This window comes from Heteronotia binoei, chromosome 6, assembly GCF_032191835.1.
Source record: "Heteronotia binoei isolate CCM8104 ecotype False Entrance Well chromosome 6, APGP_CSIRO_Hbin_v1, whole genome shotgun sequence".
NCBI lineage: Eukaryota > Metazoa > Chordata > Lepidosauria > Squamata > Gekkonidae > Heteronotia > Heteronotia binoei.
This window is the reverse complement of record NC_083228.1, coordinates 549,998-572,068: the sequence shown is the minus strand read 5'-3', so window position 1 is coordinate 572,068 and position 22,071 is coordinate 549,998. Positions and strand designations below refer to the sequence as shown.

At 44.2% G+C, this 22,071-nt stretch overlaps 1 protein-coding gene across 1 annotated transcript; it reads left to right on the top strand.

The window, feature by feature from the left end:
- The first annotated feature begins 321 nt into the window (after positions 1-321).
- On the top strand, positions 322-18,810 carry LOC132573262 (transmembrane protein 254-like). The gene is made up of 4 exons (XM_060240765.1): positions 322-536; positions 12,113-12,216; positions 12,614-12,673; positions 17,043-18,810. The coding sequence occupies exons 1-4, from the start codon at positions 450-452 to the stop codon at positions 17,164-17,166; spliced, it is 375 nt and encodes a 124-aa protein (XP_060096748.1). The 5' UTR covers positions 322-449; the 3' UTR covers positions 17,167-18,810.
- The last annotated feature ends 3,261 nt before the right edge of the window (positions 18,811-22,071 follow it).

Below are 22,071 nucleotides of genomic sequence, written 5' to 3'. Positions count from 1 at the left end.
GATCTCATTTTATTGCATTGTGCCAGCTGCACCACACAGCCTGGCTGTCACTTGAAGCTGCCTCGGGTGATTCCATTCGCCAGCCGCTTTCGCCACCCGACCCCCGCCTTCCCGGCTGAGGAGCGCCGGCGACTCGCTGCATCTCTCCGGGACTCCTCAGGCCAGAGCAGGCAGCCCCGCCCACTTGGGCCAGCGTTGCCTGCTGCTCCGGGTCTTGCTTTCCACCTCGGCCGCACTGTGGCCTTGCAAAGGAAGCCCGCCCAGGAGGCAGCGATGCCAGCGGAGGTCTGGCGCGGATGCAGCGCGCTTCCCCCCGGGGAGGGAGCCCGGCGCCCCTTGCTGGTTCCCGGGCCTTCTGCGGCCACGGGGGAGGGGCGGTCCCGCGCCTTCCCGACACGCCCCTTCTTGTGACGCCACCAGGCGCCTCCTCCTCCTCCTCCTCCGCGGTGATGCCCCCGGCCGGCTCCAGCGCCTTCTTCCGCCGCAGCCGCCCGCTCTGGATGGCCCTCGTGGCGGCAGGCATGGGCTACTACGGCGTGAGTAGCGGGACGGGGCGGGACGGGACGGGGTACCCGCTGAGCTGAGCTGGGCGGCTGCTGCTCGCACCTTTTCGCCTGAGCTCAGGAAGGATGGCCCAGAGCACGCTGGGGGTTTTGCAGTAGCTCGCATCTTTCATGCCGGAAGCTCACAATGTAGAAATGTTGCTCACAACAGACTCTGCAACTTAGAGGAAGCTTTTGTATGTTGCACCTTTAAGACCAACCCCTTTTTATTGAGAACGTCAGCTTTCGTGTGCTCTTAAGCACGCTTCATCAGACGAGGAATCCAGCACAGGGAGCAAAGCCATGCATAGCTGAGCTGGTAGGCAGCGGCTCAGAATGCCACTAAAATTCACAGGCTCCTTATCAGATAGATGCAAGCCGGCAGCCTGTTGGTCTGAAGCAGTTGAACAAAGCAGGAGTCAAGTGGCACCTTTAAGAACAACCCATTTTTATTTGGAATGTCAGCTTTCATGTGCTCTTAAGCACACTTCATCAGACGAGGAATCCAGCAAAGTGAGCAAAGCCATACATAGCTGAGCAGAGCCATACAGAGCTGGTAGGCAGTGACCCAGAATGCAACATGGTACAGAACAAATGACAGTGAAATAAAATTATCTGGTAGGCCAGTGGTTTAGAATGTAAGATGGTACGATGACAGAATAGTAAAATTAACAAATTGAGCAAACCTTTGATCTGAGTAGCATGAGGTTTACTCAATTTGTTAACCAGAGGATGTTGTTTGGAAACCAACTATTGTCAATATAGGGAGAGGCCTCAGGTGAATCGAATAGGATACTGTCCACCCTCCAAGGCAGGTCTTTTCTCTAGGATGGGGAGAGAGATCTGTTGTCTGGAGTTGTTGTAATCCCAGGAGATCGTCAGGCTCCACCTTGAGGTTGGCTGCCCTAGCCCTAGCAGCACCCTTCGAGTGACTTGATGCCACCTGACTGGCATGACTGTTCAGCAGCAGCCCCGCTATGACAGCCAGTGTTACTTAGCATTTGCCAACCCCACAATGGGAAATTCCTGGAGATTTGAAGGGTGGAGCCTGGAGAGGATGGGTTTGAGGAAGGCTGGGATGTGCCAAGCCTGCCATTTCCTCCTGGGAAACAACTGTTGCCAATCTCCTGGCGAGAGCTGGAGATCACTCAGAATTACAGCTGCTCTCCAGATGACAGACTTCAGCTCCCCAGGAGAGGAGAGGGAGTGAATGACCAAGGGGTAAAAGGATTACTGAAGGAGGATAGAAGCTGAATGATAGAAATGGCTGAGAAGCCGAATGCACTCCACTGTTGAAGATGAGAAGTCTTTGCCCACTCCAGAACTGCTAATTTTGGGAGGGGTGTTGAAAGACCTGAGTCAGATTGAGGTGACGAGAGAGGAGGTCCTACAACTGATAGACAAATTAAAAACTGAAAAGTCACCAGGCCTGGATGGCATACATCCAAGAGTTCTGAAAGAACTCAAAGTTGAACTTGTGGATCTTCTGACAAAAATATGTAATCTTTCATTGATATCTGCCTCTGTTCCTGAGGATTGGAAGGTAGCAAATGTCACCCCCATCTTTAAAAAGGTTCCAGAGGAGATCTGGGAAATTACAGGCCAGTCAGTCTGACTTCAATACCGGGAAAGTTGATGAAAACCATTATCAAAGAGAGAATTAGCAGGCACATTGATGAACAAAAGTTATTGAGGAAGACTCAGCATGGGTTCTGTAAGGGAAGATCTTGCCTCACTATCCTGTTACAGTTCTTTGAGGGGGTGGACAAAGCAGACCCAACAGATGTTTACCTTGACTTCCAGAAAGATGAAGTTCCTCATCAAAGGCTCCTTAGTAAGCTCAAGAGCCATGGGGTAAAAGGACAGGTCCTCTTGTGGATCAAAAACTGGCTAATTAATAGGAAACAGAGAGTGAGTATAAATGGGCAATTTTCTCCATGGAGGATGGTAAGCAGTGGGTGCTGCAGGGCTCAGTATTGGGTCTGATGCTTTTCAACTTGTTCATTAATGATTTGGAGTTGGGAGTAAGCAGTGAAGTGACTAAGTTTGCAGATGACACTAAATTGTTCAGGGTGGTGAGAACCAAAGAGGATTGTGAGGCACTCCAAAAGGATTTACTGCTGCTGCTGCTGAAGATGATATTGGATTTATATCCCGCCCTATACTCTGAATCTCAGAGCAGTCACAATCTCCTCTACCTCCCCCCCCCCACAACAGACACTCTGTGAGGTAGGTGGGGCTGAGAGAGCTTTTACAGCTGCTGCCCTTTCAAGGACAAGTCCTGTGAAAGCTATGGCTGACCCAAGGCCATTCCAGCAAGTGCAAGTGGAAGAGTGGGGAATCAAACCAGGTTCTCCTAGATAAGAGTCCGCGCACTTAACCACTACACCAAACTGGTTCTCCTCGCCAAGGCTGGGCGAGTGGGCATCAACATGGCAAATGAGGTTCATTGTGGCCAAGTGCAAAGTAAATGCACATTGGGGCCAAAAATTCTAACTATACATACAAGTTAATGGTGTGTGGGCAGAGACTGACTGACCAAGAGAGAGATCTTGGGGTTGTGGTAGATAACTCACTGAAAATGTCAAGGCAGTGTGCGATTGCAATAAAAAAGGCCAACGCCATGCTGAGAATTATTAGGAAGGGAATTGAAAACAAATCAGCCAGTATCATAATGCCCCTGTATAAATCGATGGTGTGGCCTCATTTGAAGTACTGTGCACAGTTCTGGTCACTGCATCTCAAAAGAGATATTGGGAAAAGTGCAGAAAAGGGCAACTAGAATGATTAAAGCAGGAGTGTCAAACATGCAGTTTATTTATTTATTTATTTATTTAGTGGACTTATATCCCGCCCTTCTCACCGAAGTGTCTCAGGGCGGCTCACAGCATAATAATTCATACAATTCGATTTAAAACATTTACAAATACAATTAAAACCATAATTAATAAAACAAGATAAGATAAAACCAGCGGTCTATAGAAGCATTTTGTTCCATCCAGAGATGTTCTCATTATCAGTTAGGTGTTATAGGCCTGCTGGAAGAGGGCTGTCTTACAGGCCCTGCGGAACTGCCCTAGGTCCCGCAGGGCCCGCACCTCCTCCGGCAGCTGGTTCCACCAATAAGGTGCCGCTATTGAGAAGGCCCGATCCCTGGTGGATTGGGCCTTCTCAATAGCGGCACCTTATTGGTGGAACCAGCTGCCGGAGGAGGTTTGGGGACCGAATCAGGCCCCCAGAGGGCTCCTCCATTTGCACCTGCTGACATGGCCTTGGGTCAGCCATAGCTCTGGCAGAGGTTATCCTTGAAAGGGCAGCTGCTGTGAGAGTCCTCTCAGCCCCACCCACCTCACAGGGTGTCTGTTGTGGGAGAGGGAGATAAAGGAGATTGTGAGCCGCTCTGAGTGGAGGGTGGGATATAAATCCAATATCATCATCATCTTCTATCAGGCCCCTGAGGAACTGGCTGTCATCTGCTTCCTTCTTCCTCTCTCTTGCTTCCTTCTGCATCACATTTTGCTTTGCAAGGCTTGCTCAATCACACAGAAGCTACACAGAGCAAAACCTCTATTTTTTCCATTGGCTGAGGCTTCTCCTTTGGGGAGGAAGGAGAGGAATAGCTTGCTTTGCCAGGCTCTCTCAATTGCACAACAGAGCTACTGAGCCAAGCGTTTCTTCCTTCTATTGGCTGTGGCTCCCCCTCCCCAGTCCCCTGGGAAGGAAGAAAAGAGCCAGAGCTTCCTTTGCCCAGTTCCCTGGATCCCATGGGAGAAATACAAAGAAAGCATCTTTAAGACCAATGAGTGCTAACGTTTTAAACATGTTTTAAGTTTTTTAAAAAGTATATATAAACACAAATATACTTTATAAAATTTATATCTCTGCTACCTAATCTTAAATAGGTACACACATGGTCTGGCCCCTGCATGGCTCGGCCCAACTCATTATGGTCTGGCTCATTTATTTAACAAGGTCTGTGAATTTAGGGGGAGGTGTTTTTGAGTTTCCTGCATTGTGCAGGGGTTGGACTAGGTGACCCTGGAGATCCCTTCCAACTCTATTATTCTATGTCAGATCCAGCCCTCATAACAAATGAATTTGACACCCTTGGATTAAAGGGTTTCCCTATGAAGAAAGGTTAAAACGCTTGGGGCTTTTTAGCTTGGAGAAACGTCAACTGAGGGGTGACATGATAGAGCCTTACAAGATTATACATGGGATAGAGAAGGTGGAGAAAATATTTTTCTCCCTTTCTCACAATACGAGAACTCGTGGACGTTCAATGAAATTGCTGAGCTGTTGGGTTAGAACTGATAAAAGGAAGTACTTCTTCACCCAAAGGGTAGTTAACACATGGAATTCACTGCCATAGGAGATGGTGGAAGCTACAAGCATAGACAGCTTCAAGAGGGGATTGGATAATATGGAGCAGAGGTTCATCAGTGGCTATTAGCCACAGCTTATCGTTGGACCTCTCTGTCTGGGGCAGTGATGCTCTGTATTCTTGGTGCTTGGGAGAGCTTCTAGTGTCCTGGCTTCACTGGTGGACCTCCTGATGGCACTTGTGGGTTTTTTGCCACTGTGTGACACAGAGCGTTGGACTTGATGGGCCATTGGCCTGATCCAACATGGCTTCTCTTATGTTTTTATGAATGCCTTCACTTGGGTGGGAACACAGCACCAGTGGGAGCGCTTGCCCAGATCCTCTTTCTAGAGCCCATTGTATTTTTCCTTCACAACAGGCCATATTCCTAGTTAATATTTGTCCTTAATAATACTATACTGATAATGTTACTGTTTGTCTGAGGAAGTGTGCCTGCACACGAAAGCTCACACTCTGAATATAACTTTGTGGTCTTAAAGGTGCCATTGGACTTTAACATTATTCTAATGTTAAATGCTAACATTATTCTAATGTTATTCTAATGTTAAATGCTTAAATGTTAATGTTAAATTGATTGATATATTAATAAGTGCGTTTTTATTCTGCTCTTTGTCCGAAGAGATTAGTGTGGCCTAGCTCCTTCTTCACAACAACCCTGCAAGGTAGGTGAGACCCAAGAGAGGGGCCCATGGGCACCCAGTGAGTAGGGATTTGCTCCAGGATCCCTCAGGTCCTAGTCCTGCCCTTGGACGCTGTGCTGGCTCCCAAAGTTTGAAAGTATCATTCATTTGCACCCTGGGTAGTTTCCCCTCTTGTTTTTTTCTTTTCTTTTTTTCTTTTTTGGCCTTTGCTGCCATAAGAAGGGGTTGGAGAAATTCTGGGTTGTGACCCTGGAGAACATAAATGGCAAGACCTGGCTGTTTACAACCATGCCAATCTCTCCTCCCTCCCCAGTTTCCTAGAAGTTAATTCTTTAAATGGGGCAGGATGGAGGTATGGAGCTGCACCCTGGTTTAAAAGCGATGCTGGTAGAGCACGAGAATATACCCACGTGTAAGTCCAGTACATGCATGTGCTCCTGCTACATGTGTGTCATGTTAGTTCACACATAGAATATATCAAACACAAAGAACCCAACACTAGGCAATAATAAATAATGAATTCAAGTCCCACGGAGAATATCTTCTAGCCCAAGTAGTCCAAACGAAGACCCCGGGTTCTTTATTTTCTCTGTTTCAATTTCAAAACAATATTCTACAGTGGTGTAGGCTAGAATAAAATATAACATGTAATAATATTCATAATAATAATATTATTCATAACTTATATAATTTTATTTATATTCTAGTGTCAGCTAATCTTCAAAACTGGATTTGGATGCCAAGGAACTAATTATGTCTGTAGTAATTATTCTACCTTCCCTCCTCTGTAAAACTACAAATAAATATAATTAATCATTACATCTCCAATTGTCATTATTTCATTCAAAATCATAATACTGTTTTAATTGTAATTTAATTTCAGGCTGACCTTCAAAAGTAGATTTGGATACCAAGGAACCAAATATGTCAGAAATAATTTATCTCCTCTAAAAGTACAAATAAACATTAATTATAACTCTAATTATTATTATTTCATTAAAATAATATTCAGTTTCATACTCACTCCAAACGTTCTTGAAAGGACAAGAGGAGGAAGAGGAAGTGGTATCTCAGCAATTGGAAGAGAACCCAACACAGGAGGAGGGTTCATGGAAAAATATAACCTGAAGAAGCAAGAAAATCAGGAGATGTTCTGAGTTTCTGTTGCTCAGCAGTAGGTTCCAGGATCTCCCCACAGTAACTGATACTGAACCATTGGAACAAGGGCTACTTCCCCAGCCTCTGTGAAGCTTGAAGGCAGTTTCTCAGGATCCTGTGGATAAGAAGCCTGGAGCTTCTGATCCCCAATATAGGAAGAGGAGGGTGGTGGTAATTGGAGACTCTGCTCAGAGGGGTGAAGCCCAAAGTGTGCCAACCAGACTTGTCCTCCCGAGAGTTCTGCTGTCTGCCAGGTGCACACATCCAGGATGTGACAGAAAGGATTGGAAGACCTATCAAGCCCATGGGTTATTATCCTTTCTTGCTGATCCACGTGGGAACGAATGATACTGCCCATCATAGCCCTGAATGTATTAGAAAAGACTGTGGTTGTGGATCAGAAGGTGAAGGAGCTGGACGCACAACTGGGTTCTCATCAGTTCTTCCTGTTGAAGGCCATTGCTTAGGACGAGAAAGGGACACAGTGATCAAGGGAGATTTCAGTTACCCAGACATCTGTTGGAAGACCAAGTCTGCTAAAAATGAAAGGTCAAATAGATTCCTGACTTGTCTTGCTGACAACTTCCTTTTCCAGAAAGTGAAGGAAACAAGGGGATCTGCTATCATGGACTTGATTTTTACCAACAAGGAAGAATTGATTGAAGAAGTGGAAACAGTAGTGACAATGTGATTTTGGAATTTACAGTGTTAGGGAATGGGAAAGCTATAAGTGGTCAGACTTATAGGCTGGACTTCAGAAAGGCAAACTTCGATGAACTTAGAACGATGCTGGGTAAAGTCCCATGGTCAGAAATACTTAGGAAGAAGGGGGTTCAAGAGGGGTGGGAATTTCTTAAAAGCAAAATTCTGAAAGCGCAATCACAGATGATTCCTATGAGAAGAAAAAATGGAAGAAGCCTAAAGAAGCCAAGTTGGCTCCATAAACAGCGCTCTAAAGACTTGAGAAATAAAAAAAGACTCGTTTAGGAATTGAAAGGAGGGCCTTATAACCAAGGACAAATATAAACAAATCACCAGTGTTTGTAGAGAAAAAGAAAAGCTAAAGCCCAGTATGAGCTTAGGCTGGCCAAAGATGTTAAAAACAACAAAAAAGGGTTCTTTTCTTATGCTGAGAGTAAGAAAAAGAGCAAGGACATGGTAGGCCCATTGCGAGGGCAGGAAAGTGAAATTGTAACATGTTATGAAGAGAGGGCAGAACTGCTCAATTCCTACTTTTCCTCAGTCTTCTCTTCTGAGGGAAACGGTGTTCAACATGGCAAAAACAGAACATATAATGAAGGTATGAAGTTCCAACCTAGGATCAGCATAATAGTACATAAACACCTAGTTTCCTTAAATGAAACTAAGTCCTCAGGGCCAGATGAATTACATCCAAGGGTTCTAAAAGAGCTTGTGGATGTAATTTCTGAGCCTCTGGCTATTATTTTTGAGAATTCTTGGAGAATAGGAGAGGTGCCGGAACTTTGGAGGCGAGCGAATGTTGTCCCCATCTTCAAGAAGGGGGAAAAGGAGGATCCGGGTAACTACTGACCTGTCAGCTTGATGTCTATGCCTGGAAAGGTTTTAGAACAAATCATCAGTCAGTCCGTCCTGGACCATTTAGAAAGGATGGTTGTGATTACTAAGAACCAGCATGGGTTTCTCAAGAACAAGTAATGTCAGACTAACCTGATCTTTTTTTTTTGAGAAAGTGACTACCTTGCTGGATCAGGGGAATGCTGTAGACATCATTGATTTCAGTAAGGCTTTTGATAAGGTTCCACATACTATCCTTGTTGACAAGTTGGTAAAATGTGTTTTGGATCCTGTTACCATTAGGTGGATCTGTAACTGGATGACAGATCGCACCCAAAGAGTGCTTGTGAATGGTTCCTTATCCTCTTGGAGAGGAGTGACAAGTGGAGTGCCTCAAGGATCTGTCCTGGGACCTGTTTTGTTCAACATCTTTATAATGATTTGGATGAAGGAATAGAGGAAATGCTTATTAAATTTGCAGATGATACTAAATTTGGAGGGGTTGCAAATACAGTAGAAGACAGAAACAGGATGATCATCACCATCTTCAAGTACTTGAAAGGCTGTCATATAGAGGATGGTGTGGAATTGTTTTCTGTGGCCCCAGAAGGTAGGACCAGAACCAATGGGTTGAAATTAAATCAAAAGAGTTTCCGACTTAACATTAGGAAGAACTTCCTGACCGTTAGAGCAGTTCCTCAGTGGAATAGGCTTCCTGAGGAGGTGGTGGGCTCTCCTTCCTTGGAGGTTTTTAAACAGAGGCTAGATGGCCATATCACAGCAATAAAGATCTTGTGAATTTATGGGGAGGTATTTGTGAGTTTTCTGCATTGTGCAAGGGGTTGGACTAGATGACCCTGGAAGTCCCACTATAATTCTACGATTCTACCTCCCAAATACACACCCGAAAATCATGCATTCAGTATTCCATTTACAGTTTAAATAAACAGTACCATATTATATCATAAGAACCAATTAACATAATTGCCTAACCAGTGGACAACTATCCTTCTGATAGTCAGCTTCCAATGTAGAATTGCAATCTTAGGGATTGTAACTTGAAGGATACTCTTGTAAGAGTGGACATTTTGAAGAAGGAAATGGGAGTTACCTCCATAGTAGGGCAGATAAGGAGTAGCCGTTGCTCTGTGTGCTTCCAAGTATGGATCACAGAGAGGATCACATTACCTAAAGTTCACTTTGATCTAGACATTAAAGAACTTATAACCTGTTCAACCAAACTTGTGTATCTTTTGATATGTAAATGTGACCTAATGTAATGTCTGCTAGATCTGTGAGAACACGTATAGTGGAACACAAGTCTAAAATTAGAAGGAGCGTGGCAGAAACTCCTCTGATCCGTCATTTTAACGTAATGCGTCATACAATGGAGGACTTCAGATTTGTTGTGCTAGAAACGATTAAAGGACATAAACATAATAGAACTGATTTTCAGAGAGCATTGTTATGAAGAACATATTTTATACATTGTTTGCAGACCCTAATATCTAATGGCTTGAATCACAATGTGGACTTTATGTGTTTTCTGTAATACTTACGTTAGTTGGTTCTTATGATAAAATATGGTACTGTTTATTTAAATTGTAAATGGAGTACTGAATGCGTGATTTTTGGGTGTGTGTTTAGGAGGTAGTAAGATGATGCACAGTAAGACGCCTTCTGGCGGAGTGACCTCATTTCATATAGATGCTCAGAGTGTTTGGAGTTAATATGAAACTGAATATTATTTTAATGAAATAATAATAATGAGAGTTGTAATTAATTAATGTTTATTTGTACTTTTAGAGGAGATAAAATAATTATTTCTGACATAATTGGTTTCTTAGCATCCAAATCCACTTTTGAAGGTCAGCCTGAAATTAAACTGTAATTAAAATAGTATTCTGATTTTGAGTGAAATAAGGACAATGAGAGATGTAATGATTCATTATATTTTTAATTTTAATTTTACAGAGGAGGGAAGGTAGACTAATCACTACAGATGTAATTGGTTCGTTGGTGTCTGAATCCAGTTTAGGTCAGCCTGACATTAGAATATAAATTTTAAAAAATTAGATATAGGTTATTAATAGTAATACTTATAATTATTATTATGAATATCATACGTTATATTTTATTCTAGCCTATACCACTGTAGAAGATTGTTTTGAAATTGAAACAGAGAAAATAAAAAACTCGAGGTCTTTGTTTGGACTACTTGGGCTGGAAGATATTCTCCATGGGACTTGAATTCATGTTGGGTTCTTTGTGTTTGATATATTGTATGCACCGTCACTCCATACATACTGTTAGTTTACACATCGAGTCAGACCTTTAGTCTGTCAAGGTCACATTGCCTACTCTCTCCTGGGCCTTTCCTATCTCCAACTTTTAACTGGGATATGCTGGGGATTGCATTTGAGGCCTTCTGCATGACAAGCAGAGGCTCTGCCCCTGAGCCACGGCCCCATATCTGTCGGCACAGCCTTCACCTGGGCTGGAGATCCGTGGTGTGGTGCATGTGGCCAGCATTGGATGCTCAGAAACTTGATAGCACAGTTTAAATGAGTTGCTGGACAAATGTCTTCTGTCTTGCTAGCATCACTTTTCAGTTTGGGTCTCTTCTTTCGGAGCACTCACTGCACAAGGTAAGACTTGTTTTGATCAGGTTACTTGAAAAGAAAAGAAATCCCTCCTCTTTGTTTTCAAATTAGAAATGGCAAATGTTGTTGACTATGGAATACTCTTCTTGTTGTTTCTCTTTGGATTGTAAAGAAATGAGAGGCAGGCTGTTGTGGAGAGCTAGTGGGGTGCAGTGGTTAGAGTCCCAGGTGTGAATCCCCTCTGCTGTGGAGGTTTGCTGCTGCCCTTGGCCCAGGCACACATTCTCAGCCTGATAGACCTCATCTGGTTGTTGTGAGCATTGAATGGAAGAGAGGAGGCCCCCAGTGGGGAGAGAGACAGCGTACAAAAGGAAGGAAGGAAGTAAATAGTCCAGTGGTCCAACCCAGGGTTTGGGACCCTGTGGTGGGGAGCAGAGCCCCTCTTGCTGGGTAGCTGGGCCCCTGTAGGGCTTGTGCTTTCGTTTTCAGCAGCCTTCTGGATGTACTTGGCTGGGTGCCATGATTCCTGTGTCCCTTTGCAGGCTTGCTCTGAAGAGCAGCAGAACAGTGAGGTGAGATCTCTCAGTGGCGGTGAATATTCCTACCTTACAGAGTTGTTGTGAGGATACAGCTGGAGGCAGAGAGAACAGTGTAAGGTGCTTTGGGTCTCTACTGGGGAGAAAAGCAGAGAATGAATAAACAGATATGAATGATCGTAGTCCCCTCCTGTTGGGATAGCCATCCTCGAGATTCCCTTGAGTTCCTGTGTTTGGTATTAAGTTTTGTGCTGCTCATTATTTTACCTGGGGGCTGGGATAATTATGTTGGGGTTCCTAAGCAGCTGTTATTTTCTATGCTGGCAGGGCCTTTTTTGTAGCAGGAACTCCTTTGCTCATTAGGCCACACACCCCTAATTTAGCCAATCCTCCAAGAGCTTAGAGGGAGTACGGGGCCTACTGTAAGCTCCAGGAGGATTGGCTACATCAGGGGTGGCCTAATATGCAAAGGAGTTCCTGCCACAAAAAAAGCCCTGCTGGGCCCCCATTCTGCATGTTGTGTTTCTAGAACCAGGCTAAAAAGGAAGCTGATTGGCAAAGTGAGGACGGCCTTGGAAACCTTTTCCCTCTTCTGTTGTGCAAGACAGCCATGACCTTTGAGGCTCCTTGACATTCATTTATTGCAGACAAACCCGGGCGTGGCAGGTGATGTGTAAATGCTCAGGAATGTGCCTGTCTCCTTCTCTCTTAGTGGGCTGTCTTTTCACCAAAAACAATCCCTTATGACTCCCTTGGACCACTAGGCACCTTCACAAGCTACTTGGTGGAGAATCACAAAGTCTGGCTGAATGTTGGGTAAGCTGAATTTGGAAAGAAGCCCTGATTTCTGTGCTCAGGGACTTGGCCCTCCTGGTTATCCAAGAGTGGGGATGGGAGCTTAAAGGTCAGGGTCAGCTGTAGTTTGGTAAAACGGCAAGGTCTTGATTAGGCATGCTAGAGATTGTAGTTTGGGATCCAACCCTGGGTATATTTTAAGTCTTGGAGAACTGTAGATGCAACCCACCACCCCTTAAAAGTCCTGGGTTGACATAAACAGGAGCTGCATAAAGAATACAGCTTATTGCCTCCACATTTTAATGATATTGTGGTGGGAGATGCATCCATCAGCCTGGGGCACTGCAATGTCTCCAAACAGATATGAAGAAACATAGTCCAAAAATAGTGATTTTTTTTTTCCCCTCTTCATTTTCAGGTATGGCATTTCTTGGTTAATTCATGTCGTTGAAACAGTTTATGCTCTCAAGTTGTGTCGGTAAGCTGTCTCTCTTTCTTTCCATCTGGAGAAGAGGAGGTGGAGGGGACTTTATTGTTTATTATTATTAGTTTATTTATATTCCTCCCATTCCCCCGTAGGGGCTCAGAGCAGAGTACATCAATATAGGTAGTAATAAAATCGCAATAAAAATCAGTTATAACATTTAATTGATATCACAGCAGGATGGTACAGCAACATGATTGTTCTTTCTGTGTTTGAATAGTTCTCACTTAGAGAAGGCCAGGAAGCTGTTTCTGGTGGCAACAGTGGATAGGACTCATAATAATGGATTTAAATTATGGGCGGAAAGATGCTGGTGGATATTAGGGGGGGAAATGTTTACGGTAAGAGTTGGTGAGCTCCCCTCAGTGGCAGTCTTTTATCAGCAGCTGGATGAACCCTTGTGAGGGATGCAGTCTAGGCTGATCCTGCATTGAGCAGGAGGTTGTGTTAACACCTCAACCAACTTTTTATTGGGGAATATTAATATTTCTTAGCTCAAAAAGGTGAGGTGAGCAAGGATCTCTGTCAATGTTTACGGAGATAGACCACTGAAAATCCTTTGGTTAAATAATGGATTTTATTATAGGAAATGATTTCCCAATAGTTACATCCCAATCAAATAATTTTCAAGCGTACAAGAGGAAACATAGAATTTAGTTGAATAGGTAGGGAGGTGTTATACAATTGTTGAATAGGTAGGGAGGAAACATGAGGCCTCTGGAGAGAGATTTCTCTTGAGAAAGGAGAGGGGGGTGAAGCCAGGAAGGGAGGGAGGGAAGGAAGGATGCCAGGGAGAATGGGAGGATGGGAAAATTCCTTGATGGAGGGGAGGGGTGGAAAAATCTAAAACTTGACAGGTACGATTGCCTGTTTTCTAGGGTCAGTTACGTCACATCAAGTGATTCAATTACCCAATGAGGAAGCAGAGTGTCACATCAATGGAAAATCGGGGTGTCATATGTTGAGTATCCAATCAGAGATCAGGTTGTCATAGGCCCATACCCCAAAAGAGGAATTTTAATTACACTGGCCAGAAGACTTTGTGGCTCTGTTGTGGCCAACACTGGTTCCTTTGAAGCTCACCAAAAGTGATAGATTTCTCCCTAAATGTCAAAATCCATCAAGTGTTCAGGAGATTGGTTAACTCTGATAGCCTTTAGCAGTAATTAAAGAAAAATAGAAGTTCTATAGAGCTCAGATTCTCTGGCAGAAATATGAGACCAGATTACAGATATAGCACACATTCATACAAGATGGCCACTTAACCTTTAGCCTTTGTGTTTCTGCTGTCTTTTTCTGAGGAATAACGGAACATATATACAGACTATTTGTTTGTGTAGCAGAGGCTCTTGTATCCCTTATATTGTTTTTATGCTTTGAGAACAGCACTTGAAAGTGAAGGAATTTTTACAGCTTTGCCCACTATTTCCTCTCTGGGCCTGGAATTCTTCATTTCCAGAATCAGAGAATGGACGTTCTTTCTAGCCTTTCAGCACAGCCACGTCTGCCAAGCCTGTGAACCAGACCTGACAACATGCCAGCCTGCCTAAGGCCTAGATTGAACCAGATTTGCCTCTCTTATGCGCAAAAGTGACAGTGCCCATTCAAATGAGCATTGCTGTGTGATATCCATATTCTAATGTTACATTGCAATATCACATTCCAGGGGTGCGTTATGTGGGTATCAAGCCAGGGGTCTCTTTCAGGGTTGCACTGGATTACAGCTGGACTAGATGGCCTTTATGGCCCCTTCCAATTCTAAGTCTCTTTTCATTAGTAACACAATCCTTTGGTTGGGAGGGAAGAGAATTTCTCTGTGCACAGAGAAATTCAGTCCAGTAGTGTCTGTCCCCCAAAGCATGTGAGAAAACGGGGAATCTCCAAGGAATGTGTCTTTTAGCCAAGGGCCCTGTTGGGCTTGGAAGCACATACAAGTAAAGTTTCTTGCAACCTTAACATCATCATGATATTGCCCACCTTGTCATTGTGTTACATTGAAGGTGCCTACAATCTGAATGCACACGCGTATATTTGTTTGTAAGAAAGAGCCAGCACGCATTCCCTTTACTAATGAAACCAGGAACCTGTAACTGGATCAGTGAGTGGCTTAAATGCGTACTTGTACTGAATGTGACATGAGAATTGCTCAACATGCATACAAAGGAAAATCAAATGTGAGTTGTACACAGATTGCATGGGTGTTCCTCATAACTTGTGAACACAGCGTGTGCCTTTGAAATACTCATCTTTGACTAGTTTTGTATGGTTGGAAAGGAGAAGGAAGGAGGAGATTGGATTTACACCCCACCCTTCACTCAGAATCTCAGAGTGGCTTACAGTTTCCTTCAGTTCCTCTTCCTGCAACAAACACCCTGTGAGGTAGGTGGGGCTGAGAGAACTCTGAGAGAATTGTGACTGGCCCAAGGTCATCCTGCGGGCTTCATTTTGAGAAGGAGTGGGGAATCCAACCCAGTTATCCAGATTACAGTCTGCTACTCTTAACCACTACAGCACACTGGCAAGGGATTATTGTCTCCAGGGGAGGGAAGTTTTTGAGACTCTCATCTACCTTGCCCCCTATCCTCATCTTAGGCTTCTGAATGGCCAAGTTAGAATTGTTGTGAGGGAGGCCACGGGGAATCTTAAGCCAGCTTCCTCGTTTGCAGGGTGCAATTCTGCACTTACTTGGAATTATGCCCCATTCAAAATGTCACCATTTCCTTGCAAGTAAAACACCACAAAAAGGGGGAAAACCAGCTACCCACTACCAATCAAATATGTATAAAAAGTCTAGTTACGAAACAGTTACATAGGAGAAACAGACACACAAGGATACAAGTAAATCCAATAGCTACTTAAGAGAAAACAGGAGTGCGAAAAATATAAAAGAACTGAATGATACCACTGAAAGTCAGCCACAATTAAAAAAACCGCCCTTGAAATCAGATGAGTAACAGCTGCTAGCAGGAGGTTTCAAATGATCTTTTTCAGATAAATAAATTGCGCTCTTTTTCTTCAAAGATGAAATGCGCTTCTTTTCTTCCTTGAGTGAAGGGGTCAGCTGTGACATTGAGTTGTGTGAGCCTCTTAGATAGAAGCTGCTGTATTCAGTTCTTTGTTTTACTTGTGGCCTTGTACGAGAAAGAAAAGAGCCATTCCCAGATCAAGGCAGAAACCACATGAGCACACGATGTTCTGGGCTCCTCCCTCTCAGAAGTCATAGAATCATAGAGTTGGAAGGGACCTCCAGGGTCATCTAGTCCAACCCCCTGCACAATGCAGGAAACTCACAAACACCTTCCCCCAAATTCACAGGATCTTCATTGCTGTCAGATGGCCATCTAGCCTTTGTTTAAAAACCCCCAAGGAAGGAGAGCCCACCACCTCCCGAGGAAGCCTGTTCCACTGAGGAACCGCTTGGTAGTGTCCTTGGGTATTGCTGAGTCGCTGCTTCAGATTCATCTGCTGATCCTCCTGAGCCAGGTCCACAATAGGGATTCATGCTTTCTCCATGAATAAACAATTTTATTAAGGGATTCATGCTTTCTCAATAAGATTTGAGTCCCTTAGCACATTAGGGACTGACAAGATTTTCAGGGTAGAAGCTTCCTAGAGCCATTTCCTTCTCAAGATGAGGAGATCTGACAAATCTCCATATGGGCACAGTTGCATAAAACAGTCCCTAACGATGGTGATGCAGAAGAATGAACAAGACTAATCAGGAGGAGGTCCATTTAAAGCCTGCTGTTTGATTTCTTCACTTGCTATTCCTCATGCTTCTCCAAGCAGATTAGGTGCCTCAGGGTTATGCTGCCTCGAATCGCAGTGGCGCTTGCTGACACCTTTTCTGGTTCCCTCCAAATGTGTGGAGTGGGGCTGGGTGGAGCTTTTGCTCAGCAAGGCTTCTGGCTTGCTGTGCAGGTTTTTAAAAATGTTGCTTTGGCAGCAGCTGCTACTGCCACACAAAGATCTTTGTAGCTCAAAGTGAGCTGTAGCAACCATTTTGTGACTGTGCCCACCACGCTCTGTAAGAACTTGAAAGGTACCCACAGGCTCAGAAATGTTGGAGACTCCTGGATTACAGTCATGTCACACAGTGTATTCAGCATCTCTTCATTGGCTTCAACTTTTCTGCATTACACCCCTTTCCCTGTAGTGAAATATATTTGTTGTGTTATCCAATAAAATCCCCATATGCACCTGTTGCTCTGTTTTTTTTCAAACTGGTTAGAACATGGTGGGATGATATGCTAGTTCTGAGTAGCCCTATTGTCCAGGCTTTGTAGGGTGTTTCCTATCACCATTTAGAGCTGAGCAATGGGGATAGAGATTGAAAGTTGGTTGGTTTGTGTCTTCTCTACAGGGACAAGGGCATCACAGATGGGTCAACCCAGCTCCGGTGGGCCATTCAAACTTTCTTGTTTGGAATAGCATCCCTTTCCCACTTGCTGAATTATGACCCACTGAAGGAAACAAAACACCAGTGAAGGACTCAACTGAAAGAAAAACTGAAAAATACAGTCAAGGAGACTCTGGGTATTGTTTTCTGTCTGAGATTAGAGGTATTGCTAAATACTTACATGCTTGGGAAAGTTTCCATCTTCTAAAGCTGTCTCTTGGTACTGCGACTGTAGAGGAAGTGAAGAAAAGAGCTTATGAAATTATTCTTGATAAAGACCATTATAATTTGGCCAAAGAAATAAATCCAAATCTCCTTCACTAGTGGCTTTATACAAGCAGGAGAACTTACCACCAGACATTGATTTCTGAGACACGTGAGGATTGACTAATGGCTAATAATGCCGCCCCCCGCCCCGGCCCAACTTGCTACACAGTTTATTTAGTGCACTAAATACACATTACAGAGGGGTCTCTTTTTGTGATGTGGCAGCTCATCTGTGGAATGTGAGGACCAAACTCAAGCCAGGAAGCAAGATCAACACCATTGTAGTTGCTTTGTGGGAGATCCCTCCAGGTGGCTGCCCCCTTTTTGCAGTCAGGGAGCCTTCTCCAGACTGCACTGAAGCGTACTTTGGATGGAGGCTAAGTTTGCAGAGGGAACTTTCTTCAAGCCTTTGAAATTCCCAGCCATAATTCTTGGAAGCTGCCGCTGAGTCCAGAAGCTGTCCCCTTCCTGGCTTCTGGGCTGCCTCTTTCCTAATTAATCCTACACGCATCCCATCCGCCCCCTTGATCTGAGCTTCCTGCAGGTGAGAGGTAATCTTTGTGTTTGGGACACAGTGGCAACAAGTTTATTTCCTTTTATTACATTTGTATCCCACCCTTCCCTGACAGGCTCAGTTCTTGGAAGGCAGTCACCCACGCCCTTTTTGGAGACACTATGGCATAGGACACTTGCAGGTCAACAACATCTTAGTTTATGAGTAATTTGAAAAAAAGAGTGTAGGAGCAGCACTGGGAAAAATTTCATCTGACCCCGCATCTCTTGAGAGATGTTCTGCTACCAGCAGGAAGGAAACTGTGTGAAGCTGTATGGAGAGGTGCATACTCCAGAGGAGAGTTTTGAGTATTCTTCATCTTCCGTTTCCAGCTCCTTGACCTGCAATAGGTGTTTTTCATGGCTTAGGATGTTACCTGGCATAGCATTTCTGGCTCTTTGGGTTCAGGACCAGTAACAGATTCAGTGGAGTAATTGTGGACCTTGGATAGGTCCCTGAGGCTGGGCCAAAGTGTGGGTGCTATGAGGAAATGTTCACGTGGTGCCAGTGTACTGTGCTGCTAGCCTTAGATAGGCAGTTATCCTCTAATCAGTACTGTAGGTATGTATTAAACACTGTGATGCTTTCTGCACTGTACCTTCGGATTTGGGGCAGTTCCTAAGAACACTGAGTGCTCTTCCATTATTTGCAAAAGCCCTTTGCCTTCTGAAATCATGGGCTCTGCTGTTATATCTCCTTAAGATAACTGTCCCTATTTTCTGTCTTGTAAGTATCGAACAGCAACTCCAGGTAGGTTTCGGAGTCTGTGTCTTATTGATTCAGGAGAATGATGAATTGATTTATTCTTGTCATGTTGTGATTCGGGATGGGTGCTTTCTCTGTGGGACGTGTGTTGCTGTCAACCTTGAATCAAATAACCTTTACAAAAAATAAAGAGTTTGATGTTACAAAGTATTTATTATTATTATTATTATTATGCCTGCATTTAATGCAAGAGTGTTGAGCTCAGGGGGCCTAGGAGTCTTGTCAGGCCCTTCTAGAATGCCTGATTTTTTCTAATACTCTCTTCTTGGTAGGGATAGGATGACCAAAGGCTCCTCATGCCTTCCATCACATAAGAACATAAGAAGAGCCCTGCTGGACCAGCCCAGAGGTCCATTGAGTCCAGCTTCCAGTCTCACACAGTGACCAACCACTTCCTCTGGAGGGCCAACTACAGGCCATAGAGGAGGAGATCTTCCACTAATGTTGGCTCCTGGCTCTGGGATTCAGTGCCTCTGAATGTGGAGGTTCCTCTTAGACACTATGGCTAGGAGCCATTGGTAGACCTATCTTCCATGAAACTATCTAACCCCTTTTTGAAGCTCTCTGTACCTGTGGCCATCACTACGTCCTCTGGCAGTGAATTCACCCTCTTCCTTCCTCTTCTCCCAGTGAACCACATGGGCTGTTTGGTAGGCCTATCTCATTGGAACATCCCTTCAAGAGTCACTTCATTTTGTTTCATTCCATTTTGTTCCTCTTGCCATATATATCCAATTTATACAATGCTATGCTTGTGCTTTGCTATGCTGCCTTTGAAGCATCCCATTGCTTGCAGCTTATCTGGAGGGAGGGTGGCATGTCTGGGAACTAGCTAGTTACTACACAACCAAGGTTGAGGAGCTGGAGATGTAACTCAAGAACTGATAACACCACCTGGGGTGATGAGAACTTAATAGAGAACCCGTGCAAATCCCCGCTTTAGCTTGGCATGCTTGGCAATTTATAACGGTCAGGGCAAAGGTTTATAAGCACTAGGAACTGGCGGGGAAGCCAGTTCTGACAATGCGTGTGTATGCCCATGATGCTGGAATAAAGATCTTGAACTCTGCTTGTCTTATCCTTGCCTCTGGGTCTGACACATCCTATGAGATATGTCTTTTATGGAGTCAGAACGTTGCTTTAGCATGCTCCACATGGTCTACTCTGACTGTGGCTCTGCAGGGTCTCAGGGTGGAAAGAGTCTTCACTGGTTATTGTTACTTATTTTTACAATATTTATAGCCCACTTTTCTGCCCTCATAAGGGCCACCAAGATTACTAATAAATTAAAATGTGCATAATAAAATCACACCTTCAAAACCATTAAAAACACTATTAAAATAATTAAATATATATAAACACACACAAGCACTAATGTATTCATGCTTAAAATGCTGTAAGTGCCAATGACTTACTAAACTTGCTGGAGGAGGAGGAGGAGAAGACAATGATATTGGATTTATAAAAAGGTAAAGGTAGTCCCCTGTGCAAGCACCAGTCGTTTCTGACTCTGGGGTGACGTTGCTTTCACAACATTTTCACGGCAGACTTTTTATGGGGTGGTTTGCCATTGCCTTCCCCAGTCATCTACACTTTCCCCCGAGCAAGCTGGATACTCATTTTATCGACCTCGGAAGGATGGAAGGCGGAGTCAACCTGAGCCGGCTACCTGAACCAGCTTTACCACTCTGCGCCACAGCGCTTTTTATTGGATTTATATCCCACCCTATACTCTGAATCTCGGAGCAGTCATAATCTCCTTTACCTCCCCCCCCCCCCGACAACAGACACCCTGTGAGGTAAATGGGGCTGAGAGAGCTCTTACAGCAGCTGCCCTTTCAAGGACAATTTCTGCGAAAGCTGTGACTGACCCAAGGCCATTCCAGCAGGTGCAAGTGGAGGAGTGGGGAATCAAACCCAGTTCTCCCAGATAAGAGTGTGCACTGAACCACTACACCAAACTGGCTCTCCATTAGTTATTAATAGTTCCAATTTTAGTGGCTTAATTGTTGTGATGTTAGTTTTCTGTATGAATTCTGATGAAGTAGAGGGAAGGTGAATAAACCCCCTTTGTATCTGCTGAGTTGGACATCCAGCCCATTCTCCTTTGATACCCCATGTCTTACAGAGTAACTTCAAGTAGCTGCCATGCCCTTGAGGCTGTAGGCACTACTTTTTGCCTGTCACTGACTGACATATAAAAATGAAACATTTAGAGCATATTTGCATGATGTCCCATTGAATAAATCAGGTAATTTTATAAATCCATTGCAAGAGCAATAAAACTGATTCAAAACAAAATGAGCCACCTAGGGATATATCTCAGACCATAAACCGATAGGCAACTATATTATACTAATATATATATATATATATATATATATACACACACACACACACACACACAAATGTCATATTCTGTTCACAAATTGTATTGCGAAGGAGCTCCAGAAAATAAACAAGAACTCTTATGGTGGTGAGAGGTAAGTCTCATTCCAGGTCAATGTCTCTGTATATCAAAGGATAAATCTCATTCCATGTGGATTTCTCGAATATCAATAAGTCCCAAATACAAATTTATAGTAATGCTTTTTTCTCCATAGAGACAGTCTTGCGACGATTGTAACCAATGATGGAATGTCTCCCTATTTAGAATTTATCCCAGTGCGTTGCTGGCTATTTTCTTAGCGTGTTTCGGGGCTGTCAGAAACAGCCAGGCTTTATCAAGAGCCTAAATAATTGTAACATTCCATGTCATGATAAAATCAATTTTTTTTATACAATTTACACAAAGTGCTTACTTACAAATCCTTGAACTCAGTATTCACTCTTCCTCACACCCGAACAATCTTGAAATTGGGAACAGCTCAGTCTTCCGGTATCAACTTACATTATTTCACAGGTGTATTTAATTGGGGGGAGTGGGCTCCCTCCTGGGTGTCCTGCCCCCCCAGGGTAAGTGTATGCGCAATACATCGCCTCTCCTTTCCCGGTGGGCACGCTGTGTGGTCACTGTCTGGCTATGCCTGGCAGGTGGTCACTGCAATGGCCTCTCCTGCATTACTGCATCCGTGGCAACACCTCGCTGGTCCCCCCCATTTTCACAGAGTTTGCCACGTCATGGTGCAACCAAATGTCCGGCGGTATAACCGGATGGGCAGGCTGGGCTCACCAACCTCGCCAGCCAAGAGAAGGAAAACTCTAACATCAAGCCCGGGCAGACAGAGCTCGTTAACATCTACCACCTGGAGTACTCGCCGGCATCCCGGCTTACTGGGCCATGGCAGATGACCCCATGGTGAAAGGGTGGAGCCAGTACTGCGCACACTGCGCTTCACCTAAAAATTCCTCTGCGCAGGCCTGAAGGGCATATCCACAACCCACAACATACCAAGTCCTGCAGCGATG